Source organism: Micrasema longulum, unplaced genomic scaffold (genome assembly GCF_059751315.1).
Source record: "Micrasema longulum isolate JH-2025_06_02 unplaced genomic scaffold, ASM5975131v1 h1tg000133l, whole genome shotgun sequence".
NCBI lineage: Eukaryota > Metazoa > Arthropoda > Insecta > Trichoptera > Brachycentridae > Micrasema > Micrasema longulum.
The window spans coordinates 1945946-1973570 of record NW_028277339.1 but is presented as its reverse complement, the minus strand read 5'-3'; the positions used below and the strand labels follow the sequence as shown (position 1 = coordinate 1973570).

At 30.8% G+C, this 27625-nt stretch overlaps 1 protein-coding gene across 2 annotated transcripts in view; it reads right to left on the bottom strand.

Moving 5' to 3' along the window:
• Positions 1 to 27625, bottom strand: part of Epac (Exchange protein directly activated by cAMP) — a 489842-nt gene that overhangs the window by 78968 nt on the left and 383249 nt on the right. For both annotated transcript variants that reach the window (XM_088242316.1, XM_088242317.1), the window contains exons 4-5: positions 16424 to 16579; positions 4704 to 4755 (exon numbers count right to left, since the gene is read on the bottom strand). In XM_088242316.1, the coding sequence (XP_088098442.1) occupies positions 4704 to 4755; positions 16424 to 16579 (208 nt within the window). The remainder of the gene's footprint in view (positions 1 to 4703; positions 4756 to 16423; positions 16580 to 27625) is intronic.

Here is a 27625-nt window from a genome sequence, read left to right as displayed (position 1 = left end):
AATGAAAAACATGCTCAGATGTAAAAATAAATTATAATAGTAATAACATTAAAAAAAAAAAAACATAAATATACACATACATATTTTAAGGGATTCAAAGAAACGATGAGAAAAATCTTTAAGTGAAATATAAGACAATAAGTTTAAGTCAATTTAAAAAACATCTTCAAAATTAATGACACATTATAGTAAAATCAGCAATATATTTATTTTATATACATATATAATATAAGCAATTAAAAATAGTTTAAAAGTATAAAAACATGCCAATGCAGCAGAGAAAAAAGAAAGAATAAAGAAAGAATAACAAGTATAGCAAGTAAACTTTAAAATTTGAAAAAGCAATATAAGGGTAGATTTTAAACCAAAAGAAGTCGATAAAATTTCATTAAAGCGATTTTATTAATTTATTAATTTGATTTTTAATAATAATATTAATGCATGTAATTTGAAGTGATGTAAGAGAAAAAGGGATCAACGGGAGTCTTATTCAAAAGTTTTCAATACACTATTTTTAAGTAATTGTAATCCTGTCTGATAGATATCTTTATGGTTAAAAAAGCTGTTAAAAGTGGAACATGATCGTGGTATTAATGTTGAGATATAAGTGGACTGATTTTAATCAATCAATGAGGTAGCTGGGCTCGTGGTGTCAACCACACCGGAGTCAATTGTCGCTCACAAACTCAACCACGGAAGATGGACCAGGATGGGACAGCCTTTAACATGTTCTTGGCTTTTTTCTCCTTCCGGCACCACTTTCCTGTGGATTTGAATAATAATAGAAATATTTATTTCTGATAGTAGCAACATTCCCTTCAAAGTTTTGCCATTGTACTTTACGGCGCATACTCATTGTGTTATCTCAAACGTTAAATGAACGTAGTTATGCAGAAAGCTGCCAGTCCACAATAAAGAAAAGAGCTGTTGGTGTAATCGGGTGTAGTAAGGTTCAATTCCATGTTCTGCCAAAAAAAACAAGACCGCCTTCACACAAAAAACTGTAATAATCACCTTCTGAAAATAGTGTCGATCACAAAAACGGCATTTTTTAATTTGCGGAAAACACCTACAGCACTAGAAAAATCTTTTTGTACTTTAAAAATCATTAAAACCGGTCAAATACACAGTAAGTTGCTTGTTTATAATGTATAAAAAAAACGAATGTATTCATTGTTTATTATTTGTCAAAGTCAAAAACACTCTCACTGTTGATTTGATTATTCACTATTTTCACAAAGGTGCTATTATCTCGGTTTCACTTTTCTATGGCTGGCTGCTATCTGCGTAACTACGTACAAATGTTTTGCTGACGCATGCGCTGCAATTACCTCGATCTTTTAAATCTTAACCGCTAGATGGTGCTGTCACCTCTGTTTTAACTGTCAAACTTTTCTCCGCGCTCAATGTCAAATTAAAATTGAATTGTTTCTTTCTCATATTTTAAATACGCATCTTTGATAAAAAGCAGCCATTTCAAATGAATCAAAATTTCCAATAAATTTTCACTATAGTAAAAAGTGCTAGCTCGAATATCGTTTTTGTAAATGCTATTGCGTAGATATTTTTACCGTAAGGTAAGAGTGCCCTCGATAGCTGTTGATGAACGTACAGGATATATAGTGCACCTTCGTAATCGCTTGGAAGACTTTATCTTCGACTATACCGTCTTCGTAAAAGGTATTCTTCACCTCCCGTATCTTCCAACTGTAATCTCCCCAATGGTTCTATCTGTTTCTTAAACAGAACGGTATTCTTTATAAGCTTGGAGACAAGAAAAAGATTAACAGAATTTACAAAACAGAATACCAGTTAAATCCTTATAAGAGTACTAACAATCTTGTTAACATGCAAAATTGTGTCCTTAGCATTAACCTTCATTATAAAAGCCCTTTGACTGAAGTTGTTCACTCACTCGACCACGGCCAGTCTATTTGAGTGGATTATTCATCGAGTCTAGTCTAGCTATAGGTACGAGTAGTATGGCCTCCACGTGATTCACTTATGCAAATGAACAATTATAACGAAGTCTGTTTGATTCGAGTGTAAATTGGATCAAAACTAATATCCGAACTACTCTAAAGTAACTAAGAACATCGAAGATAAGGATTAATCGAATGAATAATTGGTTAAATAATATTATGATATAATCATAAGTAATTCACAAGAGTAGATTTATAGATATCTATTTTAAGAAAGATTAATAACTTTTGAAAATGGGACATGCAGGTCTAGGATAATTTAGTATTTTATGGTTTATAAACATTCATTTATAAAACTTTTTTTTACCAAAAAAAATAAATTTTTGCTGTTTTTATGACTAACCGAAATACAAAAATTTAAATTTAAGGTGGATTTTCTGCTATTTGTGTTAGAAAATGGATTAAACCATTTTTTCATTAAATAACTTATTTTCTTATACAATTTTTCTTTCATAGTTCAAAGCTTCATGAAAAAAATGAACATTGTCAATGGTCTTAGATGTTTATTTATTTAATACGTAGAGTTAATTGATTGACCGATTTTGATTAACGCTTTAGTGACTTATAGGCTGATTCCCACATTGGTTTTGCTAATTCGATAATAATGAATCTGGTTTGCGGTAAATCAAATTACTAATCAATCACCTGGCTGCAAACAAAGGTTGATGCAATGTATGGATACAAGGATGATAACTATGTTTACCTTGTTAGCCGAATAAAGTGTAGGTATGTATAGTACAGGACATAGTATTATATATCCTCAATACATGCCTCTAATTGTGAAGCAAATTAACGAGACGATCAAAGCTATGTAAGCTACCGATACCAAAGCTTTTCAATGAAACATTTTACGTAGCGTTATTAAACTATTATTATCTATCTGCTTATCCGCAGTTCATCATTATGTCAACAAAGGGCTTGTTATACCATAAGAAGTTATGTTTAAAAAAAAAAATAGTTAAATAATTTTTGCGCTTTCGTCAAAATGAACAGAATGGATTAGGTAAAAAAGTATGCTAAAATTACTCATTCGCCCATTTTGATTTAAACACAACAATTAATTAGATTATTTTTTTTACTTGCCTTTTTGTGATGCAACTGACCCTAAATCTGATTTTATTGGTTCTAATTTTGGACATATTTTATTATTTACACTAGTATATTCAATTTTGTTAGTGAAAGTACTTGGAGAAAGTTCATTGTAATTAATAATAGAAAAAAAAATGAGCAGCACTTCAATGCACAATTTGTTAAATAAAGTATCACTTGATTTTATTTTTGCAATAAAAAACGAGTATATTCTCTAAACTTTTCCTCATTAGGCATCCAAAAATTACACATGACCCCAACGCCTGCTTGTGTAATAGCGGCACGAGAGTAAAAAGTTGGATGTGTTGTTGATCGCGCAACAATGTATTCATTTTAGCGCGTTTAATTTTTTACTTATTCGTGTATTATATTCATTTTTATTAGCTCGCCGATTCGTTATGTAAATAGGGAGAAATCGACGTTGTATTATTTGTGAGTTTTTTTTGAAAATATTAAAAGATTAGAAAATTTAAAAACAAAAAAAAGAAAAATGTTTCTTTCCGTTTTTTTCAAGATTATATAAACATGGAGTTAACAGATCTAATAATACTCGAGTTATGAAATTAAAACTGATCTATGGGGGATTTGACTCCCTCTCTTCGATCCGGCTATGTTCGACGAATAAAGCAAAAAAATATTAAAACTAAGTAAGCACGATCAATAAATTTTACCATGACTGGGGTCACGATTTATTAAACGCGTCATAAAAAGCTAAATAATTGGCTTCAGGTGCTAGGAATAATGATGTATTACGGTGCAGCACCACATTTGAAACTAATATTTTTTCTGCACGAATCGAACCCGCGACCTCAAACATGGTAGGTGAACTCGTCAACCACTACAATATAAGGCGGACTCAACTTCAATAGATTTCTTTTTACAGGATTTTTACCTGAGAGTAGTTATCGAGTCTATAACACTCGTCTAGGGTTCTGGTTTAATTTCATATAAATAACTTTGTTCATATTCACCTAGACACGGACAAAATATTAACAATAGGATACATAATTTAACTTAAATTTTAAGTGTAACATAATACCATGACTTATTATAATATATTTAATATTTATTTTTTACTTTTAATCTTGCTGTAGGCTCTTGTATGAGTTGTTATTGTATTGTTAGTTAAATTTACTGTTATATTTTTTGGGTAATAAACGTCGTTTTTTGAAGGCTTAAGAAATTTAAGTGAAAATAATATCAAACTAAGATGTTCTGAAGACGCTGTAGGTAATCTGTTTTTAACAATTTTCCTCTAAATATGATTGTATTAATGTATGTTTTACAAAAAAAAAACAATAATGATGTGCATTAAAAAAGAAGATGATTTTGGATGATTGTGGATGATTTTGATTTTCTGGATGATTTTTTGACATCGTCTTAAAGAAAATCCACAATCAAATATATTTAATTTTTATAACCACCGTATGTAATGCCTTATATGTTGATGCATTCATTTAACTGAATATTTACTGAACTAATGCAAAAATACTTTAAATTACGTATAAAGTAAGTACATATATTAACCGTTGCATTTTAATTAATCGTTTCCATCAGGAAATTAATTCACCGAAAATTTGAGCTTTCCAAATCAATGTTATAAAAATACATATAATGCTAACAAGTACTTACCATTTTTTATTTTGCAGTTGGCTAAAAGATCCGACATCAGGTCTTTGTTTTTCTGAAAAATATAAGTATACAAATTAAAAAGATTGAATAATAATTCTAGATCTAGATCTATTTTCTTAAAATGGATTTTATTAATTATACAATTCATTAGTTAATCCAATTTGGCATTTAATGATGCATAAGGCACTGCATTGGTAGTGCGTAGTAGTGCAACTGTAGCATTTCTCGATATTTTTTTTATTATGGGGATGGATTGCCAAAATTAAAAAAAATGTTTAAAAAAAGGGAAAATATTTAGTTCTACAGCAATAGTTAGTGTAAAAACACCATTTAATTTTTTTTATTTTAACCATGGCAGAAATTGAACTCAAGATCTTTTGGAAAGCACACGTGTTGACCATTTGATTATTATATTAAAAATAATAAGGCACTTTACAACTGAATAATTCAGGATTTCATTATGTTTCAAAAAGGCATACGAGTATTACAATCATGAAACGTACATGAATTATTTATACTGGATTTTATAACATGTTTGAATGTGACCCGGAATTTGTAAAAAAAAAAATACTAGGCTAAATTATTCATCAATATTGATTTTGTTCTCTTCAAAGTAAACATCATTAGAGGCAATACACATGTGCCAATGTTTTATCCAAATTTTCTTTTATAACCTCAATTGAGTCAAAATGCTTTCCGCAAAGATATGATTTAAATTTAAGGAACAGGAAAAACTTAGACGGAGCCAAATCAGGTGGAATCGGTGCACGAGAAACGACTTTTATTTTGTTTTTGGCCGAATAATTGCGTACTATTAGAAATGTGTGACGGTGCATTATCGTGATCCAAAAACTATTGGTTATCTTTCCATAAATCGAGCCCTTTTCAACAAATATTTTCCCTCAAATGCTTCAATAGTATGCCTTATTGTTGGTCAAAGAATTCCGATTGCGCAACACAACGATAATCGAAAAAAAAACGGTCAACATCCTTGATTTTTGAGGGACTTTGGCGTGGTTTTTTGAGGTTTTGGCTCAGTTGGTAAGCGCCACTCCGAAGATTGTCGTCTTGTTTCCACGTCATATTCATATACCCACGTCTCATCCACCCGTAATGGTGCGCTGAACGGCGGTATTGTCTATGGAAGTTATTTCTTCAGCGACAGATTTGCGTTGATCTTTTTGAAGAAAATTAAGCGAATTTCGCAAAACATACAAAAGATCGACTCGTTTATACAGCTGCCACACACACCTTACTGATCGCGCTAAGCAAAATTGACACGTATGCCAATGATAGTCCTACCAACCTTCGAAACGAAAAAAATACTAATATGAGCGCGGTTCTTTTAAATTACTAATTCCGTGTCATATTTGACCATAACAGCATAAATTATTTATCTTTATTGGAAAATTACTGTTAACTGTCTGCATGATAAATAATTATTGTATTTGTATGAGAAATTAGAAGTCTTGATATAGCTGTCTAAGATAACAACGAAAGATATGAAATTTATAACCTTTGTACGCCTTCATTTATATTTATGATATTTTTTTTCTTCATTTTTAATATTATTTCCAATTGTAAATACTAACTACAACCTTTAAAAAAAAAATTTACTTTGATTTTAATTTTTAAACAGCTTCCATTCATGTTTTTTTTCCTTCTCTTTTTGTACTTATTGTATTGTACTAAAAAATAGTTCATTGATAACCTTAGATATAATTAAAATAAAATATGGAAACTTCACCGGTTCATTAGAGTTTAGTCTAACCGTGTAAAATATAAAACTATGTAACCGTTCTGTATGTTTTCTGAATAAAAAAATAAAAAAATAATTTGATCGTTTCCGTATGTATATTATTACCATTTTTTATTGTGTTATTTAATAAAGTCTTCTATTTGTAGTTATTTAATATCTTTGATTCTAAATGGAAACCTTAAAAATGGGTACATAAAATTGAGATAATTATTGAAATTAAGATGTGGGATGGTAATTGAGATTTTTGTAAAAAAACTTTAATCATCATTTATTTAGGTTTAACACCGAAGTTTTGAAAATTTATACCATAAAATGTGTTTTGTAAATAATATTTTGCGAGAGAATAGGATATTTTAAAGTATCGTATTAGCTAAACATAATTTCTTAGAATATACTTTTACTTTTCATTATTTACTAATTTTGATTCGGTTGAAACAGAACATTTTCATTAAAGTAGAATAAATTCTCTCCGCAATTTGCACCGTGAAAATTAAGTTCTGTACTAATTTGTGGAGTGCAAAAGTCTCGGTTGAAAGTTTAAAACCAAACTAAAATATGCAGTGATTACTTGGGAAATCGGAAAATCTTCCACTAAGTTTTGAACTTTCACGGTAACTTTACGCGTTAGAACAGCTAGATCATAAAGATGCCCCAAAAACTGGATGAAAATCGAGCCAGAAGATTCTAGAAGTCAAGTTAGATATAAAGTAACAGTAAATTTGTAAGCTAAGTAGTGGTTAAACTCCAATGGCTGCGAGTTTTCTTTTTTACATTTACGATGATTGGAAATCCCAATGGATGGCATGTGAAGGCAAATTAACGTTACCGACTTTTACAACATTATTTGAGAGTGCATTAGAGTGTTATCTCCTGTGTACCTACTCAGTTTCCTTACAAACTTTTTTACTTATTGCTAGAAGGGTCTTATGAATGAGACGATTATTAGATTCAATATTATGTATTAATCAATGCCTATAAGGCTTTCACCTTGATAAATACACCTAGAAACCCCTCAGAGTAACAATGTCGCTCCGAGAAACCCCTTTGTTTTTAAACTGAACTTTTCCTATTTATGTCAAAGAGATAGCAATAATTTAATTTGTTTATCTTTTCAAAAAACATTTATCTACTCAAAAAACTATATTTGTTTAAATGAGTTTAAGTTTATGATAACTTGCTTGATCGTAATGTGGGGTTTATAGGCCGTTAATTGGTGACACACGTGCCAAATAATTGACTGATGAAGCTAGTCAGCATTTTCCATTGAATTCAATTAATTTCATTCTGCAAAACACAAGAGCAACGTTCTGCAGTACATTAATATCGTCCATACTATGGAGATATAAACAACAAAGGAACGTGACGTATAAAGAGACCACAAGTTGTGGTAACGCCCAGCAGTTCAGTTTAGCATCAGCCAGCTCAGCCAGTCCGAAGCTTCAGCTCAAAGTAGTCACTCAGTTCCAGTATGTAGTTCAATTGCAGTCTCTTCAACCCATCATCGCCGCTACGCTCGCGCTACACAACCGAGTGCCGTATCTTATTCGCCATGTAATAAATACTCATTAAACAGCAACTTCGTGTCTTTTGTTAATCTGTATCTGGGGTAGGAGCTTCAATCCTCAACCACATAATCCTACAGTACTAAAAGTATAAGACTACTCAGAACCTTTTCAATAAAAAAATTCGAATATTGTCATACAATCTGTAATTTAATATTAAAGTTATGAAATTGAATGGATATGAAGTAAAATCAAAGTATCATTTTTCATAATCATAATCATTATTTTTAACCACCCTTACGTGGTTACAAACAAAACAACATAATAAACAAAAAACAAACATAATTTCATTTTAATTATAATTACAAAGTTAGCGCTTAAAAATACATACCATTGATACAATAAAAAATAGTGTTCCCTAGAAAAAAAATTGTATCCCGACATTTGAACAGTATTGTGTCTATTGCTGATTAAATTCAAAAGAGCCATTTTTTATCTTTTTTTATAAAACACATCTAAATCATCACTGTATTGATTTGCAAGGCACTGCATGCGGGCTACTGGCGAATTTAATACATACTAAGTATTACGATATTGACCGTGAACCAAAAAATTAAGTCTAGTGTTTACGAATTTATGAAATATAAGATTTTAGACCTACTCATTTTATTGCTTTATTATTTATAAACTAATAACATGTTAACATTGTTGTCAGTATGTTCAAAGGTTTGTAGACAGGCTGGATTTCACTCTCCCAAGAGTAATTATTCCACTTTCAAAAATGTTATCCGTTTCTGTTCCAATAAATTTAGTAAAAATGATCATTTATTTTTCTTTTCCTCGAAAGCCTTAGTTTTAAAAATATAATTATTAAAACACTCTATTCTTAAATAAGATGTATTATAATAGCCAGTTTTTTTAGTAAATATTTATTATTCTTTATTTATTTCAACACTTTATTAACATATACAATATAGGCACATTACCTTCAGGCGATATCTTCCTACCTACCCTAACAGTTTAGTTGGAGAAAATTACAAGTACAAGAGGTAATCAATTATTTGATAAAATGAATTAAAAATAACTATGTTTTTAATTTTTATTTTTTTCTACCGACCAGCGTCAAAACTACACAAGCTTCTTTATGAAGGCATACTTAACTAATGAGTTATATCGTATTTTATTTTAACAATTATAACTAAATACATATGTCATCTATACATATGTGGCTAAAAAATCAAGTCTTTTTGTCATTTTGTTTTTTAATTTTTTTTTATAAAATTATAATTATAATTTTCTCTACCGGTCGCTATTTTTTTACGTCAATTTAATTATTTATTTTTATTTTATTAGTGTACTCTGCAAAACTTTTATTCTTCATTTTTATAAATGATATTACTAGCGTAGTATCACATTCACGAGTCTTGTTGTTTGCAGATGATCTCAAATTGTTTCTGGAGATTTCCACCTTGAATGATTGCCGCCTTCTCCAGTCTGATATAAATAATATATTTGATTGGGGAACACAGAACCAACTAAATTTTTATCTTTCTAAATATTATGTTTTGTCATATACGAGGGAGTTAAAAACCATTTTTATAAGGTACTGTATGGGAGTGTGTTCACTTAAACAAACTGCCACTGTCAAAGATCTGGGAGTTATGTTTGATGCTAGACTGAAATTTTAAACTCATATAGACACTGTCTGTGACAATGCGCGCAAAATGTTGGGATTTGATCTCCGAACAGCTAAGGTGTTCTTGAATACTCGTGTTCTAAGGCTTCTTTATAACTCATTGGTGCGAAGCAGACTTGAGTGTGGATCTCTGATCTGGACGCCTCACGAATTGAAGTACTCTCTTATGCTGGAGAAGGTTCAGAGGAAATTTCTGAGGTATCTTTACTTAAGGGAGTGCGGATACTATCCGTGGCTGTACCCGTCTGACTTCATACTGGGAATGCTTGGCTACAATAGTTTGGAGAAAAGAAAAAATGCATACTCGCTTATGTATTTTTTCCGATTAATCCGTGGTATTACGATGAACATAGGTGTAATGGAGAGTACTTTTCTTTATGCTCCTAATGACTACCTTAGACATAGGCAGCTTAAGATTTATCTTCCTGCTTGCAGAACCAACCTGCCGATGGTACTGCCAGTAGAAAGAGCAATATTTTTACTCAACCGTATCTCTTCGGATATTGACATCTTTCATAAAAGTGAAAAAAGTTCAGAAAGGATAGCATTGTTTTTCTATAATCGCTGGGTATTTTTATTTTACCATCTTTGTATATTTAAATTTTAGTATTAATTTTTCGTGTTATGTATGCATTGAAATATTTTGTAATGTACATAAACGTTTATAAAATAAATTTATCAAAATCGAAATTGAACTCCCTTTTATATACAATGCACATTAAACATATCAGTGTTCATTAAATAACAACATAATATGAACCAATTCTTTCCGGAAAAAATACAAATACGAAATTGGTAGAAACAGTACTTTAATCAACATTAACATACTGTACAATGTTGCTTACTATATACAATTATACTTAAAAAACTTAGGTAAATAAAACTTAAGGTAACGAAGTATGGAAAAAATAATATACTTTTAATTTGATGGTTGTTGCAATGTCCTGATATTGAAGGGCCCTAGGTAGTGGGGCGGCCTCCGTTGTGTAGTGGTCAAGACGCTTGACTCACGCACGGAAGGTTCCGGGTTCGATTCCCGGTGAGAACACAAAAATTAATAATGTGATTTTTCTCAAGCCTGGGTGCTCTGTGATGTAATTCACCACTGTAATTAGGCCTCCTGGCATGTTGTGGTGCAAAAAAAAAAAAAAAATGTAAATATAATTTATTTTTATGTTTAAAATAGATTGTTCATAAAGTTGTCTTTTAAAAAGAATGGAATAACTCGATAAACCTCTATTTAAGAGGTTTTTCAGTAGGTGGAAAAAAGATGATATGGAAGGAAGTTAAGAAAATATACCACAACACTAGAACGTTTGAGAAAAAAATCCTTCAGGGATTTTTTATTGAAACTTGTAGGAATTAAACCGTTAAAATAAAAATAAAATTCAAACAAACGGTAATATCTCAAATAATTTGGAAGAAAAACGTTTAATAAACGCAGATTTTATAGAGGTGCTAAATACATCTTAAATCTAATACTATAAAATACACCAACACGTAATCTAAAAGTGTTCGTTTTGTTTAAGGTTCACAAAAAAAAATTTGATGAGGTGGGAATGGAAAAAACCTTTTTTTAGATTATTAAAGACGTTATAAGTATCTTCCCCTTTCATCTTCGTGAAGACAATAAAATTTCCGCTTTAAACTCGGGAAGGGCAGTAAACAGTACGGGGTGGTATACGCGTATATTTTGAGGAAAAATATGAAATTTACCCACCCATGAAATTTGATAGTGGAAGCAATAAATATGATGATATCGCATTCCTGTGAAAAATACAATATTTTTATGATTAAGTTGGAGCTTCTATTGCGAAGGGAAATAGAAATATTTTATATTATTTGAACACATGTATATTTGTTTATTGTTACGAGCTATTTGAATTATTTACGTGAACTTTTGGTATCAAATAAAAGCCACCAGAACGGTATGGTAAATTCGAATTTTGTACTACAACGTAGACGAAGAATTTTTATTACAAGTAAAACATCAAAGAATAGGAATTTTCAAGTTTTATAACGCCGTCGTTGGCCGGTTCGACTAATCAAATTACACACTGTGAAACATTTATCTCTCTGCCTATGTTTGAACATCCTTTATTATTTATACTTTTTAAATTTTATTTTTTGCACCACAACAGGCCAAGAGGCCCAATTACAGTGTTCAGTAATTATTGTTCGATTTTTTTATATGTTATTGATGTGGGTGAGATTCATCTCACTGAATTATTTCACCAACTAAAGAACGCCTGAAAATACTCAAAAACTCTCTCTCTCTCTCACTCTCTTTACAAATATTATAATAATGAGGAAGTTCAGTGCTACGGGAAATTTAATATAAAAAATGTTTTCTTACATAAAGTAAAAATTATGCCTTTTGATAGCTACGGGGTTCTACTTTTAAATCGCAGCCCGACTCGTGTCGTCACAGGCGGAGTAATTTTAAAATTACAATACTTGAAAAAAGCAAAATGATGATAATACGATACATAAAAATAAGATAAAAGTTTTTAGTCAGTTTGATATCAAAAGACCACTGAACTTCATCATTACATCAATTATGATAATACAGCAAGTGACAAAATGATCTGACAGTTTTAAAGATCAAACAAAATAAAAATTAAAAGTGATCCAAAATGTTTCATGGCTTATTACAGAAGAGTGTTCATGTAAATTAATAAAAATAACATCAGAACAACCGATTTTATCCGTTAAAGATCTGAAGATAACGTCCTTTAAATGATATCTTTAATTGGCCAAGCATTCTTCCAGTCTTGTACTGAAACTGTCGAATACCTTTTCTAATATTGCAAGAGACAGTTAGGCGATTTCTTGGCTTCTTTCAGTTCGTCCAGTGTGAAGAGTTTGTTTGTGTAAACTCTTGCTTTAAGAAACCCCCACAAGAAAAAATTACAACTACTAAGCTCTGGGGAGCGAGCTGGGCATGCAATGTCCCCAAAACGCGGGATGATTCGGCCACGAAACTTGCTTCTCAAAAAATCCATCACCTCATTGGCTGTATGGGAAGTTCCCCATCTGTCTGGAACCACATCCTCCTGTGCACTAAATGATTTCTCTGAAGTTCAGGGATTAGGAAGTTTTTCAACATCAACAAATAACGTTATGAATTAACCGTAACGGTTCGACCACCCTCTTCAAAAAAGTATGGCCCAATGACAAAACTTCTTGCTACACCACATCACACAGCAACCTTAAGACTTTGCAGAGAACGTTCATGCAGTTTTTTAATATTTGTAGCTGACCAATAACAAAAGTTCTGTTTGTTGACATAACAATCCAGATAAAAATGTGCCTCGTCGCTCATTGTAAAATTATTTTCATCAGTCATCAAATCAATCATTAGGCTTTATATGCTGGACAAGAGCCATTTCGTATGAGTGGAAATGCAGATCGAAACGCAATATTCTTCTTACCGAGTGGTCTGACATGTGCAAAGCAGCAGCTTGTTTGCGGGCCGGCCGCCAAAGACTGGCTTCCACAGCTTCTCTTACTCGATCGATATTCTGTGGCGTCTGGCTAGCCTTGGACGGCCTGTTGACTTCCGTTTTATCGTAGAACCGGTAGCTCTGAAGTTCTCACCCAAAGCATAGTTGTGTTACGAGTGGGGACTTTTCTTCTTGGATCCACATTAAAACGTCCCCGGAACTTCCGCTGAACAGCAATGCAGGAATCACCACTTTTAAAAAACGCCTCGACAACAAACGCACGATGCTCAGCCGACCACTATATTATGGCTACCAAAAATGTCTACGCGTGAGCTCTGAAACGCGTCTATCCTCACCACCCCTTACCACCTACTCGTTCAACAGTACGGCGGCGAAAACCTTCAGATCATTTTGCCGCTCCCTGTAAATCTCATATACGTATTGTATGTGAAGGCTCTGTGTAAACAATAAGCCGCGAGCATTATTGTTACGTGAATCAACACATGGAATTCAAAGCTTCTTAACTCTAATTTATTAGAGACTCTCTAATGAAGGAGTTTCTAAGATAATCCAGGAAACATAGAAGGTTTAATCTGAATAAACTCTGAATCGTTTATAAAATAACCTTTTAAAGTTTTGGGTAATGTTAAGCGTAGTTAGATACTTATTTAGATCAATATGCTTAATCAACTTTACAGGTTTAAATTTGTGTTAGCTTTCGTTTTCAAACGTGTTTTGATTTTTTAAAATTTTAATTGTAGTTTACGAGGTAATTAAAAAAATATGTGTACTTAAAAATATATATAATTTGCAGATATTTTTCGATATAATTCCACGACCATATATCTTGTATTTTTTGTAGTTGTAAGAGATTGTTGGTTGCTGTTTAATTGCTAATCACTGGTTATTTATTTATTTATTATTTAAACCTCCTAAGCCAATTACAACAGTTACACGAAGAAACATAAATACAAGAAACTGAACAAAAATAACAAAACTATGTAGCAAAGACAAACAAGGGCAATGAAATAATGGTTACCAATATATTCATCAACACGATAAACACATAAGACTTTGAGCTAAACCATGCCAATCCATCTTCATCCCATACTTTTTTAGTGGCAAAGAGATCTACGAGAAGCAAAAAGATCGATCCCAAAGAATTCCAAGTGTGACAAATGGACTAATCTTTTCATACAGATATTTAATAACATTTATTGAAATATTTGACCACAAAGTGAATGCTTCACATGTACATCATTATCATTATACCCCTGTCCGCACCCAAGGTCACTGCATTGGTACACTAAATGCGGAGTATATCAATTACCTGTTTTATGAAGGTAATAGGATCAGTCTTACGCTTCAGCTGCTATTCCAGGAATATTAAATATTGCAGTGTAAGAAGGATAACTTTTCAATCAATATTTCATATCCACCTTCCCATGAATCGAACTCGGGACCTCAAGCACGGTTGGCGAACGAATGCACCAACAACTACACACGGGGTGGACTTATCTCTATTCGATATTTTTATTCAGGATTTTCACCTTACTTTTAATCCTTCCGGACATTGAGCTTTTATTTATTTATTTAAATCTTCAAGAACAAATAATAAGTATTTTGGCGGATTTTTTGCAAAACGCAATATCTTCTAGCCAACCAAAAACCAGACTGGTCAAAAGAAGAGTCGGTCAAAAATTTTAGCTTAAAACGAAAATATTTATCAAAAGGTACTCACATGAAAAAAACTTAATTAATTAAAAACAATAAGGTTTTTATATTAATAAACGCAAAAAGTAGCTTTTTGCGAATCTTTTCTTCCCTCTGTTGAGAAGGGTTAACAATCTAACATTATCGATCTCCGAACGGCAAAGGAGATATCTGAACAATGGAGGTAGAATGAGGTTTCTATAAGGATACTTTTTTCCACTTGTTGCTTCCGCTATCTGTGTGCGGATTTCAGTACAGTTTTTTTCCTTGCAATCTGGATTAAATACAGCAAAGCTTTGAAATATGCTTCTTCGGGAATGCAAACTTTTGCAGTAAAAACACAAAAGGCTTGTTTATTTTCGTTTTTCACCCCGTCATTATGGTTCGAGAAAACAATTTGCAAAAGCTTGTTTGCTTGAGTGTGCTTTGTGCTGAAGTGGTTAGTTGGGATTTAAGGTTCTGTTTCTAAATAAACCAAGATAAAATAAATAACAACGTGAATTTTTTTTGAAAGTTATTTGACACAGCAATATTTCACAGCCCCTGGACTGGTACCTACAGCGAAAGAATGATTATCTTACGTCAATGTTATATAATTTAGATACGCTGTATTTTGAGTTCCTGCGTAGTGCTCTATGCACAATCAGATGATGATAATATATGTTGGAGCTAGGTAGCTGCTGGGTGTAGTTTTTTATGGTTGTTGAGAGTTGAAGCTCTTACCGCAGTTGGAGATTGATAGAAGACACGAGGTTGGTGTTCCAAGGTATATTTATTACATGGCGAATAAATTTATTTATTTATTAATGGAAATTGTCTTTGTAAACAATTTATTGGGTTAAAATATTACAACAAAAGAATAGTTTAAAACATTAAAAAAATGAAAAGAAGCATTGACAAACATAAGGGACATCAAGACAAGATCTGGACTATTTATTTAGTGCTTGTTTAAATCGTTATAAACTTAAACCAAAAAAGGCCAGATCTTGTCTCGAGTTAACAATACGACAAAGACGGGTCATTGGAAAATTAAGTCTATAGTTTGTTCTATGCTGATCGATGAATAGAACTTCATTGTTTCTCAACCTACGAGTCGGAATATTGAATTTTACTTGTACCAGTAATGATGGAACACCGATTATACCATTTAGTATGCCGAACATATACAATATGGAATCAGTATTAGTTCTACGTTTTTGTAGACTGGAAATATTTAACATTGACTCTATTTCAGCATAAGAATAATGACCTCTCTCTAGTCCAAGCATCCACGCTATTTTTCGAAGCCAGCAATGTTGTATATATACCAAACTTTGTTGTGCAGTATGAGAGTAATGACGATGAGGAATTAAACTGACTGCGCTTGGACTACATGCTGGAACTGAGTGACAGTGTTGAGCTGACTAGGGTGACTCTTTGGGCTGACTTGCATGGTAATATCTCTTCTTGCCCATACTGATCATCATGGTTTCGGATGGGACAGGGTTTAAAGAAACCCTGTATTATATATTAATTCGAATGATTCTTTTTACACACACACAAAGCAAGGAGGATTAAGTATTTGAATGGACTGTAAGTAATTTTTAAAAAAATGTTTGTCATACCTCCCATACGAGACGAAAGTCGTGATGCTGGACGCGCAGCAGTTCGCAGGCGGAACGTGTGACCACTGTGGCGGCTCGGGGCAGGCCCCCCGCCGGCTCCCCGAACGTGGCACCGACTCCGAGGGTCAAAGGAGCGCTTGTCGAACTGCTGTTACCCTGGAACGAAACAAAAAATCTTTACTAATCTGCCTTTAGGAAGTTGACAGTTTTCGCTGCCATTCGGGTTCGCGATACGATCATGAGGAAGAATGTCAATATCCGATAAAAGTCCTTCGCATAATTTGCCAAACTCATAGTGAAATATTGAAATATGATGACACTATACAAATTCGAGCTAAAAAGACCCCAAAATAAAGGCAATGGGCAGCGGAGGGTACAAATGTCATCACGTAATATATTTTTTTGTAAATAATGTTTTTTTTTTTTTTTTTTTTTTATTTGAAAATTTATTTATAAACCCTTACGGATTATAACATTATAATATTAATTGTACATTGGCGCGTTTATTGCCAAAGGGCAATTTCTTCCAACAAAACAATAAAATAAGTTTTAAATTTTTATAATAAAGTTATAAAACATATTCAATAGAAAATAAAAATAAAAGAGCTAAAGATATGTTAAAATGGAAATAACTGTATTTGCCTATAAATTACCTTAAATCAATACTATTACTCAGTAGGAAGAAGGAAAAAAGTAGAAAGAGGATATCACATCGGCTTTGGCAAGCAAAACACGTAGTACTGTAAAAAGCACGGACTGTTTATATCGGTCTACTGTGAGTTCTATTCGGTATGTCGCTCCCTTCCCCGAATTTCGCATTTACGCCCGGCTAGCTGAGAGAGACAAAAACAACAGATAGCTCACGACTGATAAGTACTGGTAACAGTGGAAACATATAAATAAAACGTTTAACATTAAAATAGTTATTTTAGACAAATATTGATGAATATAAAAACTTTATCTAGAAAGGTTAAACCATCACTTCTTCTATATTTTCTCGAACGATTTGTGCAGTATCAAAATGAACATGTTGGCATTTTAGTAATTGCGAGTACAGACGAAAGTTCAAAAGTAGTCGAGAAATGCTCGCATCAGACTAAATCGCCCGTTCTCTCAAACATATGCTAATTGGTCGTTGGTTAAGGGATCACATTTCAAACGATTTTGCTTACTCTAGTTCTATACCTCAGTGCAGTGAAAGGAAAAATAAAACCAGTAGAGTTAAATTCAATATAAATAAAGCTACATTGAGATATATTATATACCTCAATGTTAAGCTACTAGATTTTTATTATTGGTAAGGTATCCAGTATAAAATAATATTGTTGGATTAAATTCTATTTTTATTTTTTAAGAGGTACAATGTGACGCGTTTTGTCTTGTTATTACATTATCAAACTTTCAAAACATTTTTTATAAAAAAGTAGAATTGAATAAAGTAATATTATTGTATTTTGGATACGATACCAATAATAAAAATCTAGAAACTTAATACAGAGGTATATATTTATATTTCAATGTAGCTTTATTTATTTTGAATTTAACTGTAGGTAATGCTTTCATTTCTCCTTTTTAAAATTATTTTTTATTTTTATTAGGTAAACAAACAGTATGTACACTTATATATCCAATTTCTTTGTATATTAGTGTAAGAAGCTCATGTACACACCAAACAATTGTTTACACTTAATACAATAATTTAAATTATGTTCAATATAATAAATGTAAAAGAAACGAACTGAAAAAAAAATATAAAATAATAAAGTTAAATATCCGCTTCTCTCAAAATTTCTATAATTTTTGACCTAACTTTACATACATTGTCACAAAAAATATCAGCCTCGGTAAATATATTGTTATATTGGTCGCATATTCTAGGTATTGTAGATTGTTTAACATAGTTTGTTGACGCGTTTCCAGTGTAAAACAGAAGATTTTGTCTTGTAGATAGTCGGTCTGGATGGCACACGGAATGGAAGTCTTTCAAGTAGCTTGGGAGAATCAATTTCATTACTTATTAATTTGAATAAAAATATCTGGTCTAACATTATTCTTCAAATTTTTAAGAGAGTTTATTCCATGGTACTGCATACCTTAGCATGATTAAAGAAGTTAATGTTTAACCGGTAGTCGACCTACTTAAAAAAAAATTGTTGGACCCTTTCTAGTCTATTAATACTTACATTATAGTAAGTTATATATTTGTGTGAAAAAAATGAAGCGCAAGGGATGAAACCACCCAAAACTCTAACAATCATTTTATTAATATACTTATAAACTATATTGATATGCAACTTATCGCTCGATAAGTGTTCATTAAATATACCGTGAAAAAAAATTTTTTAACCGCTTTTTATTTTATGCATATTAAAAGTTTTGTTTTTTACTATCAAAGAAATTCGAGTACCGGGGAGTTCGTACTGTTTTTTGGTCATCCCTTTAAATTTGAAATTGAATTATTTTTGTGAGTTACCGCCTTTTACCTGAAGAAAGTCAACACACAAAGGAAGATACAAATAAAAACTAGACAGATAATCTTAGAAAAACTGTTTATTATTGAAAGATATCCGGTGGCCGGATATTCGACTATCCGGCTTAGGGGCTCGCCGAATATCCGATAACCGGCCAAACCACTATCCGTTTTCAAACCACTAAGATGTTAACACGATATTGAACTGAATTTAATCATTTACTTTAGTAAAATATACGATAAATTTGAAAATAATATAAATATCAATTTTTATGTTAAAAAAATTAAAAATATTTAGTGTCTTGATTAAATGTATTTAATATTTTATCAACAGTTGTTGATACTTGTATAAACACTATTTTACAATTTTAATGCCGATTCAATAAATTAACAATAATATAAATATATTGTCTTGATTTTTTGTATGTGAATTACAACTGGAATCAATTGTATCACTAGTATGGTGAAGTTGATATGTTTCTTTTGTCTTTATATCATAACAGGTTAAATATTCTAAAGATTAAATTCTAAGTTAAAGGCTGTTAATCAATCTGAAAAAAAATTCTTAATAAAATTATTTATTAACTTAATTTTACTAAATATTTATTTATTGTTTTATTTTTTTATTTATTTAACTTTTTGTACATAATGTTATTTGTACATTGGCGGGCTTATTGCCAAATGGCAATTTCTTCCAACCAACCAATAAAATAAAAGTTTTATTTTTATAATTTAAGTGACAGGACATATTCAATAGAAAAAAAAAAGATTAAAAAGTTAAAAATATATAAAAATAGAAATTAACGTATTTGTTTATAAATTACCTTAAATCAAAACTATTACTTAATGGGGAAAAGGAAAAACGCGGAAAGAGGAAAAAGGAAAGGAGGAGAGATTAAGGAAGAGAAAGGAGATGTTTCTTCAGACGTGATTTAAACAGAGATAATGTAGTAACATCTTTGATGGTGGGTGGGAGATGATTCCACAGTCGAGCCGCATGGACACTATATGAGTTAGAGAAGAAAGAGGAATTGTGTATGGGTATTAAGAGATTGCCTTGAGAATGAGAACGAAGAGGTAAACCATGAACTGATAAGCGTTGAAATTTTTCACACAGGTAAATAGGAGCGTTAGGACTATGAAGTACATTGAACAGAAGTGAGAGGGAGTGATAGTCTCTCCGCTGTCTAATTTTGAGCCATTTCAGTTGCCTACGATAATCAGAAATGTGGTCATATTTTAGGTATATCTATAATAATATATTTATTTGTATACGTTTATATATATATATATATACTAAAGCACCCGATAGACGTTGTCCTGCACGAACGTTGGCTATTATTAGCTGGCTCAGCAAACGCAAAATCTCACATTGAGATCGCAGCGCCACTTACCGACCCACTCAAACACACAAAAAAATTTCATCAAAATTGGTACAGTCGTTTAAGAGTTCAGTGACATACACGCGAAAAGAAGAATTATATAAATATATAACCGGATAAATAAAAATTTAAAAAACTTTATTTATTTTTGCCTATTTTCAGCTATTTACATATTCGTAATAAGGGTTAGTTTTAAGTTTTATCTCCTCATGTAATTTGCTATGAGTCCTCGTCGTGCTCAAATCAAAATCGTGCAAAAATCAATGCTCTAGTGCCATAATCAAGGGAATACGTATTAATGAAGAAAAGTCAGACCATGTTTTACGCTGAACCCTCTTAAATTATGACACTCAACTCATGTCCGACGCGAATTTAGTCATTCTTTAACCGCCAGCTGGGTTTTGACACGAGGTTGACATTTAATTCGAAACCAAAAAAAATGAAAAGAAAAATGCCCGATTGTGTCGTGAAAGCGTGCAAAACTGACTGAGTTAAAGAAAAAAGACTTTTCATTGATAAGTAGATACCTAGGTACTTGTTTATGACTGAATTCTAAAACTAAAAATTACTAATATTTAAATATTGCAGTTAAGTAGGTACCTAAATAATTGTTAATGGTTAAATTACAAAACATAAAATAATACATTTTCAAAAATAAAATTCTTTTTGCAAATGTCAAACTCTGCTTATTTACCATAAGGGGTGCCACTTTATGTAAGAATGCAATTTTAAAAAATGCAACAAATGTCAGTTAATATTATTTTATCATTACTGAAAATCTATAAAAAATAAATAAATGGGTAGAAATTATTGGGAAATTAAACAAAAAAATCTGATTGAGATTCATTAAAAGCGAATGTTGTTTGTAAACATTCAAAAACAAACTTTTTTTACACACAAAAAAACAACATCCTCCCATTTTTTTTGTAAATGTATTTTTGCCGAATGCAACCCCGGTAGATCTATGAATGAAACATTTATGTTCCTAATTTTTTTTTTACAAATTAGATATCTGCGAACACGCGCAGCGCAAAGATATTCATTTCGCTAAAAAAACAGCAAGTTAATCGGTTAAGCCGTTTAGGAGGAGCTCAGTGACATCACAAGTACAGAAGAATTATATATGTAAAGATATATATGTTTTTAAATATATGTGTATGTATGCATACGTATGTGAACGTATGTGTTTATATTTATATTTGTAAATACATTTAATATCTTACTGTATACACATATATGTATGTTGGTGCATTTCCTTATTTCAACGTATTATTGTTTATTTTAGTCTCTCATATGTTATTCTTACTATTAACTTCATTTATATACCTTTGTTACACTGTTTCACTTAAATGTTTTGAAAATTAATGTAAAAGCTCATAGGGAGCATAAATAAAAATCAATGAGTTTACGAACGTAAAAGTATACTTCAAAATCTTTTTACAAACATTATATTTAAATGTCAACATATTTATGATCGACTTCACCCAAAATAAATACGCCGAATTTACTTTGAATCATAAAAATGCGTAATCGGGAAAATCGCAATTCAAAATAAAACATTGTACAAGGGAAATATGCTCAGGAGGTTCCGCGAATTTAAATAAATAATTTTTATTTTTATTTTTATTTTAGAGAAAACGTTTTCTGTTTACTCAGGAGAATATCGAGAGCAAAATGTCAGGGGAAATAAACAGAGGGATTAAGAAAAAATATTCTTCAAATGAAAATAATTCCATTCTTCAGAGAAAACCTTCAAGGGATTTGATAAACGAAAAGAGTATCGAAATACTGCATTGCATATTAGGGAAATATCAATAGTTTTTTAGAACGATCGACGCGTACTCTTGTGAACCGCGCACTCTTAGTGCACACTATCCATATTATAAATACAGAAATTGTCAAAAATACGAGTACGTAGAAAACTTAGAATAACATGTCAGGGAATTTTTTTTTTGAGTCCAAGTGGATGAAGAATACAGCTATATGTGTGAAATAGAACCAGAGCCCTAGACGAATGTTTTTGGCTCGATGTCTGCTTTCAGGTAAAAATTCTGAATTAGAATATTGAGTGGCGATAATTCCGCCTCGTCATAAGATGGTTGTCGCATATGCCTACTGTTTTTGAGTTCCCGGGTTTGATTTTTGATGTGAAATACAGGGTGATGTGAAATATTTATTTTAAACGTTGTTTGAATTGTAGTATTTCATTGTTCCGAAGCGTAAGACTGATCACACTATCTTCATGTAACAGGAAATCGAGATATGCTGAGTTGTGTTAACCTCAGTTCCCTATGCACCTCTGGGTGCGGAAGGCGGAGTGATGAAAATTCCTACGAAGTAAATGCCAATCTGTATTAAAAGTAATTTTAACTGAACTTAAGTGAAGTATTAGTTTTACTCGTTCCAGAACAAATTATTATTGTTATTGGGTGGATTTCGTAATGGCTGAGAATAAATAGCTGAAATTTTTCGTTTCCGAGCCGACGAAAAATACAGTTTTTCAGTGAAATAAAATAAAAATCCAAAAAAAAATTTGACTCAATGATAGATTAAGTAAAAATTCAGAAAAAGGAAAAAGAGTGGAAATTGCATCTTGGAGTATAGAAAAACGATCAAATATGGAATAGTATCCCTATAAATTTGTGTAGGTATTTTTAATTTCTTAGTCTTTGGTATCACTCTTTAAGATATAAAAATTCACTTTGCAAAAATCAAAGTACGCAATTATTAATTACTTTTAATATATATTTTTAAACGTGTTTTATTGTTTTTACATTTTAACCTTTGTATACCTGCTATCTATTATTGTTTATAAACATTATTATGTATTATATAAGCACATTTGTATTGTAAAAGACCCATGGGCGTTAAATATATAAAAAATAAAATAAAATATGATATATCACAATTTCTTTCGAACAAACGGTTCATGACGCAATACAAGCTCATATTTTATCTCATTCACTCATTTTATCTTGTCATTCCGACAAAAGTTGTGACAGTGGCGGAAGTTTTTTGTTTTGGCTGTGATTTTTTCAAGGTAAGTAAAAGCTAGATAATTTTCGTTAATTTGTTGAAAATAATACTATTATTATTTATTTATTTATACATGTTTTTCGCTTAGAAACTATAATTAATAATAAAAATAATGTGACCTCACTGGGGTTTTCCGTGCCGAGGACACTTAACAATATACTTTTTTGAAATTACATTTGAGAATAAACAAAGAAGACTAACTTAAACAAATAAAATTAACAAATATTCAGACAATTATAAAAACAAGGTATTTATGTACATCCATATTATTTATATTACAAAACACACAATGAAAATAACAAAAACCTAACATAAGCTATACACTTGTGGAGCAGTTGATTCAATATTGGTATGGGCGAATGAGACAATCCATTTTACTTCTACCTAGCTCCACTATCCATTTTTTATAGCCTTTTTAAACATTTCATCGTTACTAATTGTTTTAATAGATAGTGGAAGTAGGTTATAGATTTTAATTGAATAATACTCAAAATCCCTTTGCCTGAAAGGGGTATTAGTTTGTATTTGTTTAAGTTGTCTATGTGTTGAGGATCTAGTGATTATATTATTTGTATGTGAAGTATTGTGGGAGTTATGTCTTTCATTTGAGTAAGAGTAGTTTTTGAATCTATAAGTGAGTATTGTTTTAGCGTATATTGTTTTGGTGTCATAAGTTGTGATTTATGGAATATTTCTTCAGTAGATGTCTTTATCGGGACTCTGAGTATTATTTTAGTTATGGATTTTTGTGCAACAAATACACTATTTAGAACTGTGTCATTTGCACCACCTCAACCGATTATACCGTACTCCAAAATTGATTGGCACAATGCAAAATAAATCTTTGAAAGTTCCTGTACATTAATTATATTTCGAATTGTTTTGAATATATACATTAGTTTTTAAATATTTATATTTATATTTATGTTCAGCAAGCTGTATTTATGTTTGTGTTTATATTTTCAAAACGTTTTATTGTTTGTATAAAGTTATTTGTAAAATATACAGATAAGTTTAAACTTACCGTTATTCCAAATAAAGAGTCAGCGGGGAATTCAATTATGGAATATTCTATATTTGGGTTCTAATACTTAGGATATTGGATATTTTATACAACGATTTGTTATATTTATTTTAAGAATATCGTCGACAAACAAAAAAAAACGAAAATACTCTGTACCAAATAAAAAAGAGGAAAATATTTAACAGGGGCAAGAAAGCTAATGTGACACTACAGAAATTATTTGATATGTAAAGTAAAGAAAACAAAAATAGAAAAAAAAAGAAAACAAACTAAGGCAAACAAAAAAACTGAAAATCCTGATCTCAAATATTTACTGTGGTAGCCTCTGGCACATAATGACTGCGCTGGTCTAATACTTGGATTCGTGGTTTCTGGAAAAAATATTAAGTTCGATCTCATTTTTAAACATGTTTCCCTGATGACTTAAAAGACAAACATTATTTTTGTTATTTTCACCTATTTGTATACCTATTCCTAAAATGAATAGGTTTTTGTTATTTATTTTTTAAAAATTAAAGTTACATATTATTAAAACTATAAAACTGAATTCAACAAAAATTTATGACTTTTCACGATTACTATTTAAAGTCTCAACAATTAAAACTGTCTGTCTGTTTTTTTGTAGCAAAGTTGTCTTTCATATTTGGTAACTTTTCTTTCCTTCTAAAACTTAGGTCCCGGGTTCCATTGCCAGCATGAGCAAGAAATATTGTTTTAATTTGTTTTATTTCACTACAATAACACGAGTTGTGGTTCCGTGGCTAGTGTTGGGGTCTCAGGAGATCCGAGTTTTGAACCTCGCTCTACCAAAACTTGTTTCTCATTTTCTAACACAGTTATTTACGACAAAGGAAAAGACCCCGAAAGTGATATAAATTTATTATTATGTTAAGTTAATTCATAAAAATTCAAACTATCATTTTAGAAATGGTATAAATATGCTTCATAAATGTAATAAAATATATAAATAAAAAAAGACATGCCATGCACTCGATCAATGTTGTCTAATTTATAATGGATATATATTGTGCATTCTCCATGAGCTAAATTCTCAGTTGCCCATAACAATAACTTATTTAATATATGTGGGTATTCTCTTGTACCTTACTGAGTTTATATACGAGTAATCTATCATTGATAAGACATTGATTGCTTTTGAAATAAATGTTATTTTTAATATCAAAAGCAGCCAAAATATAATCATTACTATGATCAATAACAACAACAATAATTGTGTTCATTTAAAAGATGTATTCTGAATCAAAAAAACAATTATCTCGAGAATGGTCAATAATTTAGGTTTAATCAACAACATATTATTGATATAAGCAACTTGTCAAAGAAGCGTAAAAAAATAAGTATTTCTCACTGAATAAAATAGATCTGTAGAGTCTCAATTAAGTATTTTTTGTTTATTTTATTTTATAAGGTAATTAAACAATGATACATACTAGGAAAAATACGATTTGTTGGTATTAGTCGATATTATTGCACATGCATATATGATTTTTAATTTTGTAAATGATCAATAAATTATTCAACCCTTTAACATTCTTATAAATGGAAACGTGGAAGTTTAAATGAAAGTAGAATAACAAATTATAACAGGGATAGAGAATACCTTAAAGAAGGAAATATAGAAGTCTAGGCATTTACAGAGCTTATGACTGATCATTGACTGGTTTAAGTGGCCACTTTACACACTGTGTAACACCATTTTGCCTATGTTTGAACATCCTTTTTTTAAAAATTCATCCGTTTATTTAAGTGAAGCTAAAAAGCTGAAATCTTTTTTGTTGCGAAGAGATTCATCTGACTGAATTATTTTACATACTAGGCAACGCCTGAAAACAATTTCACAATTTTTAAACTTCTTCTTCTTCCCTTCTTTAAGGTTTTAATTTGTTAATCTTAATGACCCCCGAGGGGGTGAAATTCAGTTTTTTGTCTACAAACATTTGGACAAACTCAAATATTAAAAAGTTGAATAGTTCAAAACATTACAAAAGGGATAAAGAATAATTACGAGGAGGAAATATAGAATCTAGGCATTTACAGGACTTATAATTTGTCATTCTGCCGATGTTTGAACTTCTTTATTTCTTCCATTCTTCCATTTATTGATTTTTATGAAATTAAAGAACAAAAAGATAAAAGAGAAAGTAACCAAAATAACCAAAAAACAGTCAACGGGACGAAAGTCATGAAAAATATTATCTTTACAAATTTATTAAAAAACTCATTAAAATATTCATGAACGATAACCAACTGACAAATTAACCAAAATTTCGCAAAGATAACTGACAAATTCACAACATTTCATCAAATATCCGAGAATATTACAAAATAGACGCATACTCGTATATTTAGTCAGCAGTTTTTATTGACTCAGAATGCGTGAAAACATTTGTCAAGAGAGCCCTTTCTGGCCAATGAACTGAATAAAACGCTAAAAGCTCCACTCTCGAGCTTTGAAGAATTTCACGCCTAAAATGTTTCATTGAATTTGTAGAAGACATTGTATATGTTTCGTAGCAGTAGTTAATACTGTGCTCCTATGCATGAACGACGTAATATTTTAATTTCAGACAATCTGAGTTAATTTTCTAAGAAAACCCAATACGGATTTTTCATTTTGTGGAAAGTTGTTTTAAATACTGTGATTCAAATTCAAACACTAATGAGGCATAAAAATTCAAAATTACCACTACTTATGAATAATAAAGAAGCTCGTTGGTTTCAATTTTTTTAATAAACTATCAAACTAAAGCAAAAAAAACTACATTTTTTTGTACGGTGTCGTGAGAAAATCATATATTGCAAGCTTAATTTATAGTTTTTTGCCTTGCTATAGTTGAATTTAAAATGGTCGTTTTTATCCAAAAATAAGTTTTTTAAATATTTTTCTGCAGCTGTGGCCATAAAGTTTTAAAATAAACTAACGAATCTTCAACTAATTTGTACATGTGGCTTCCAAGTTTTAACAAAAGTAAATTAAAATGCACACTTTAATCGAAGTTTTTTATTTTATAGTATGATTTTACATTGAAACATTTTATTATTAAATAACAAAAAATATATTTGAATGGTAGTGTTATTTTAGCACTATAGCAAATATTCTGATCATTATCAGGAAAAAAAAAGATGTTTCAATAATAAATATTATGCTTAGCTGGAAACAAATTTGAAATTGGTACATAAGAGTGGATTTTAAAAATGGGAAGGAGCCGGTTGGAGCAGATATTAATAGTTTTTGTGTGATATAATTATATTTGTCAGTATGTTGTTTT